Source organism: Telmatherina bonti (genome assembly GCF_933228915.1).
Source record: "Telmatherina bonti genome assembly, chromosome: 22".
NCBI lineage: Eukaryota > Metazoa > Chordata > Actinopteri > Atheriniformes > Telmatherinidae > Telmatherina > Telmatherina bonti.
The window spans coordinates 12829729-12835609 of record NC_136631.1 but is presented as its reverse complement, the minus strand read 5'-3'; the positions used below and the strand labels follow the sequence as shown (position 1 = coordinate 12835609).

At 39.1% G+C, this 5881-nt stretch overlaps 1 protein-coding gene across 1 annotated transcript in view; it reads right to left on the bottom strand.

Annotated features, from left to right (window-relative positions):
- Nucleotides 1-3930: 3930 nt before the first annotated feature.
- Nucleotides 3931-5881, bottom strand: part of kiz (kizuna centrosomal protein) — a 25081-nt gene continuing 23130 nt past the window's right edge. The window contains exons 14-15 of the mRNA XM_079262636.1: nucleotides 4910-4950; nucleotides 3931-4289 (exon numbers count right to left, since the gene is read on the bottom strand). Of these exons, the coding sequence (XP_079118762.1) occupies nucleotides 4225-4289; nucleotides 4910-4950 (106 nt within the window). The 3' untranslated portion in view covers nucleotides 3931-4224. The remainder of the gene's footprint in view (nucleotides 4290-4909; nucleotides 4951-5881) is intronic.

Genomic DNA, 5881 nt, shown 5'->3' with positions numbered 1-5881 from the left:
TCTTTAAGTGGTGGTTGTTCTTTTTGTTTTCAGCTGAAAAGGAAATATGCTCAGAGAAAAATAGTCTCTTGGCTTTTGGTTTCAAATGAGGGAAAGATATTTTTGATAATTTAAAGACATATTTTTACATATCCTGCCAAAACTTGATCGTTTTTCACAAGATAAACATAAAGTACCTCTTACGTCTTTTTATGCTTCACTTGCATGAGTATCATTTTCAAACATTTTGTGTCAATAATGTCAACTTTAATGTGCACATCAGACTTTTCTACAGTTATACAATAGATTAATTGATAATAGCACAAAGAAGTGATGAGTATCACTTGTAGCTACAGAGTGGAGGAAATAAAACAACCACCTGTGTTTCCAGAATATTATCTACAGTAACATCTGCAGTTATTTTCTAAAATGCGAACAAAAGAAACCATGAAAAGTATAAACTTATCTGAAAAAAGACATATGGTTAGGGAAAATTTTTTTCTCAAATGATCCTAAAATCGCATTAACTCACATTTCATTCCCAGTGGAACAAAAATAAAATATCAAAGAAAATTTTAGCTCATTTTAAATCTGATGGTAGAAACATGTCTCAAAAAGTTGAAATGGAGCAACAAAGGCTGAAAAGGTCCTTGGAAAAAAAATATTATTACTAAATAAATCAACTGGCAAGAGAGACCAGTAACATGATCAGATATGAACTTTAGCAGTCAAAATAAGATCGTACAATAGTGATACGTGTGTGTACGTGTATATATATACACACTGCTCAAAAAAAGGGAACACTAAAGTAACACATTGTAGATCTAGAACCCATTTAATGAATTAAATATTTTATTAAATAATAACTACTCTTTCCATAGTTGAATATGTTGACAACAAAATCACACAAAAATTATCAATGAAAATCAAATGTATCAACCCATGGAGGTCTGGATTTGGAGTTGTACTCAAAACAAAAGTGAAAAAACACACAACAGGCTGATCCAACTTTGATGTAATGTCCTTTAAACAAGTCAAAATAAGGGTTAGGTAGTGTGTGTGGTCTCCACGTGCCTGTATGACCTCCTTACAACGCCTGGGCATGCTCCTGATGAGGCGGCGAATGTTCTCCTGAGGGATCTCCTCCCAGACTTGAACTAAAGCATTCGCCATCTCCTGGACAGTCTGACGGGCAACGTGGCGTTGGTGGATGGAGCGAGACATGATGTCCCAGATGTGCTCAGTTGGTTTCAGGTCTGGGGAACGGGCAGACCAGTACATAACATCAATGCCTTCATGTTGCAGGAACTGCTGACACACTCCAGCCCCATGAGGTCTAGCATTGTCTTGCATTAGGAGGAACCCAGGGCCAACCGCACCAGCATATGGTCCCACAAGCGGTCTGAGGATCTCATCTCGGTACCTAATGGCAGTCAGGCTACCTCTGGCGAGCACATGGAGGGCTGTGCGCCCCTCTAAAGAAATGCCACCCCACACCATCACTGACCCACGGCCAAACCGGTCATGCTGGAGGATGTTGCAGGCAGCAGAACATTCTCCACAGTGTCTCCTGACGTCTGTCACATGTGCTCAGTGTGAACCTGCTTTCATCTGTGAAGAGCTCAGGGTGCCAGTGGCGAATTTGCCAATCTTGGTGTTCTATGGCAAATGCCTAACGTCCTGCACGGTGTTGGGCTGTAAACACAACCCCCACCTGTGGACGTCGGGCCCTCATGCCACCCTCATGGAGTCTGTTTCTGACTGTTTGAGCAGACACATGCACATTTGTGGCCTGCTGGAGCTCATTTTGCAGGGCTCTGGCTGTGCTCCTCCTGTTCTTCTTTGCACAAAGAAGGTACCGGTCCTGCTGCTGGGTTTTTGCCCTCCCACAGCCTCCTCCACGTCTCCTGATGTACTGGCCTGTCTCCTGGTAGCACCTCCACGCTCTGGACACTACGCTTACAGACACAGCTAACCTTCTTCCCACAGCTGGCATTGATGTGCCAGCATTACACACAACAGTTCAGATATTTCACACATACATAGAAAAATCCAGCAATGGAGGCTCGGGACACAAACATTAGGAATCTTGGAAATTATGCAGCTTGTTGTTAGACTAATAGTTTCTTAATAACCATCTGTTTGGGCTAAAAGACAGACCTTATCTTCTGAAGAGAAGTGTGTTTGGAGGTCATGTTTCCATGCAATCAAATGAAAAATTAGTTTGTCTTAGACGTTGCTCACAATGCAGAGAAGGCATTTATTGTGGAGGTGAATCATTTAAATATTTTTGTCAGTGGATAGAAAAGGGTCTGTATTTTATCATTTATTTAAAAATATCTCTTGGGGAAATAACATTTCTTAACTAATTGTGTGCAGATCTTTTATATAACCCTTGTTACTGCAACCTTTAAATCCCATGTTACCTCTTCCTGGTTTGAAATCATGGTTTTCCCCAAATGGCTGTTAAGCTGTTCTCTAATAAATGTCGTATCACAGCAGTAAGTTTTGTTAAATTAATCTTTGCATTAATATTCCAATAACATAAAGCACAGGAGATTAAAGTATTATGGGGCTTAACTTAACACTGTGATTTGTTTACGCACATCTTCATTTCTACACTGATAGTCAAATAAACTGTCAAAGAAGTGGGGTTAACAGAAACAAATAAGCTCAGTAACATATTGCACTTTTATGCTGCTAATATGAAATTCAACATAAGCATACCATTTTCACAAAACCAACATTAGCATTTAAACATCTGGTAAGTTGTCTTGGTAACATTTTTTATGTTTGTTCGAGGCGAGGGCTTTCTAACAGGAAGTGATTTGTCCTTCTTCGCAGTAGAAAAAATCCCAAGTGAAAGAGAAGTTTTAAATGAAGATTTATTTGCTTGAAACATTCTGTACAAGAAGAAAGTAAACATGGATCAATCTGATAAAACTAAACGAGCAGAAGATGATCTCAGTCCAATGCCAACCCGAGTATAAAAGATCTAGTAATATGCTGTAATTGAGTCAATTATGTTGTGAATAAAGTCTGTCAAAAGCTTAAACTTCCTGTCATAAGGGTTTAAACAGAATTAACCATCCCAATAGTCGCTCTGGCATGGATTCAGAGAAGTTCTTTATATAAAAAAATGTTCTTGTTAGTACACATTAGTACAACATAACTCCACTTCCACAATGAGCCATCTGTCACACACAAGTATCTGTTGACATGCTCCTTAACTGGATATTATGTTAGGGAGCCTTTTAGCAAACTCCAAATTACTCTGCCACAGTCCCTTTTCTGTGGTGGGTCAGGGCTGTCTGAAGCCATTATTGGTAATGAATGTGGAGTTCTACTTTAAAAGGTTCAGGCATGTAAAGTCACCTAAAGCTGACTAATGGAATCCTGCTGACACTGAATGCCAGAGGCTTTTACCACATCTCAGAATGGCAGTTTTGGAAATTTTCACTGCAGAAATAATGAACTATAAATGTAAACCTTGGAATGTAGCCTCCCACACATCCGCTCCTAGCTATTATTAGATACAGGAAACACAATATGCTGGAACATCCTAAATGGCAAAACTCTAAAGTGCATTTTCAGCATCAATTCCAGCACTTGTGACTCATTTGTATTTTTAAGGCAAAATCAAAATTACTAATGAAGCTGATGTGAGAATATGAGCAGAGCAATTGTTTGAGGCTCTAAATATTCTGAGTTTGTTAGCACCGCTACACTTTGTGCCTTGGGAGATGGGCCTCTTCAACAGGTTCGCAGGTCGCGCAGAAGCGTGCAGAGTGGCCATTGTGCTTTGTCATTTCACAGGTGACTCACATCACTACACTCGAGCATGCTGGAGGCAGAGCACTCGGAGCTGCTTGCAGCATTCAAAATGCATGATTTTCAGCCTAGTGCAAACAAATCGCTTTAAAAGATCAGTTTAATCTATTTCGAGCTGTTATTATGAGCTGGGAGAGTTGTTCAGATAAAGAGACTGAAGCAGGGTTAACATCAGTGCTGTGGACAACACTTCACATACTTTACACAGTGTGAGAGCTGTCAACTTTATTATTTGTTTTTACAATATAGTGTGCATATGATTTACAATGCAAACCACTAAAATTATGGTCAGGGGGTGAAATACCAAAAGCCAATCTGGCTCAAATTTCCCTGTGATATAATGTAGTGTATTTAAAAAGCATCTCAATGGAAATTTCAGTCATAGAAACCATCAATGCCATTGTTGTTTGTGTTCTAAGTTGGAGGACGTAAGGCTGCTTCAATCTCCGAGTTGCTGTCATCTGATTCCTGCCAGAAAGCTTCAGAGATAGAAAATATAAGAAGACACGATTAAAGCAGATCATAACCTTCATGCTTCAAATGTAGCTGGGTTAGCTTAAAACACAAGCTGAATTTAATTCATTTAAGTCTAAGCAGTCTTGCTTTTTATAGTACAAGACAAATAAAATATCCTTCACACTAAAAAACCTTCCTCTGATGTGATTGCAGCTGAATAAACTCTCTCAAACGCTATAATATTTATCTGGCGGTTAACCACTACAGTCACACATGTTCTCTCCTGGCATTATTTAGAGCACTTAATAAAATCTTTTTTTTAATTTTTTTTAAACAAAGAAACGTAGAAGCTGAATATTCCATCGAACAAGAATGGTTTTGTTGTTTATTAGTGGAGTAGGTGGCTTTAAAAGAAGCTTTCAATAACACAGACTTGGCTTCAAGGTCATTTTTTTCATTTACACATCCTCAAAAGGCACAGCTGCAATCACAGAAAATTTTAATCAAACAGTTGAACATTTTGTGAAGCCGAAATTTTACAATGATTTCAAACATGTTAACACGTGGCCCTCTTTATGGTGATCTGTTTGGTATAATTAACATGTGCACCCGATGGAAATGACTTGTCTATGTCTGTACTCACCTTCTGATTGTCGAGCGGAATAAGCTTTTGAGGTCCTAATCCTGAAAAACACAAAGACAGTCAGTAGCCTTGTAAAGTTAGGCTCTCTTTGAGAAGAAACTTTTCCACACTCAAAACTGCCACAAAAGACTTAATGGTGTACATACAGCACACCGAAAACCGAATAGTCTGAGTGAAATTTTACTGTTTTGAAGTCTTTCATAGCTAAGATTTCATGCAACAAACACAAAACAGCCATTGTAACAATAACGAGAATCTATAAGAACTGAAAAACAAATTAAATGACTTTACCCATTTCATTCACGTAGGTTAGATTTGATAGCTACAATCAAACACTGGAGCACAGGGAACTTCCTTGACTCCAATTTTAATTGTGCCAAAAGACTTCCATGAGGCCTCCTTTATTCAAAAATAGTCCAAAGACAGGGTTGCCAGGTTCCCATAGCTCTGGTGATATCGCTATGTAAATGTGTGACCTCCGAAAAGGCTTTGATCTGCCTCAATGCATATGCAATAAGGCCCCCCCGCTCCACTTGTAAAGGCCTCCTCTTTAATTTACATCATCACAAAGCCTATTCAAAACCCCACAATATATCTTCCTCATCTCAGGTTAGCATACATATCCATATGGCTTATCTGTTCGTCTGCCTCAGAGCTGTGTTGACACTTTTCTTGGAAACAGTAGAAACAAAGTGAGTTTAAAACAGATGAGCTCAGAGGAAAAAGCAGTGGTGCGGCGTGTTCTTCCCTCTGCATCAATTCAAACCCATGACCTCTTTGATTGTCACCCTCTCAATCACTCTCATCTCCTCATCTCTCTCTCAGCTAAATCTTGGCACATGTGACTGTACATTGAGTATAAGGACCAAATTACTTTGGCTCTGTTCCATTTGATGCCTTCTAAACTATATAGCACTGCTTTGCACCACTCGAGACAGAATGAGAGAAAAAATATGCGTCTACGTTGCTTAA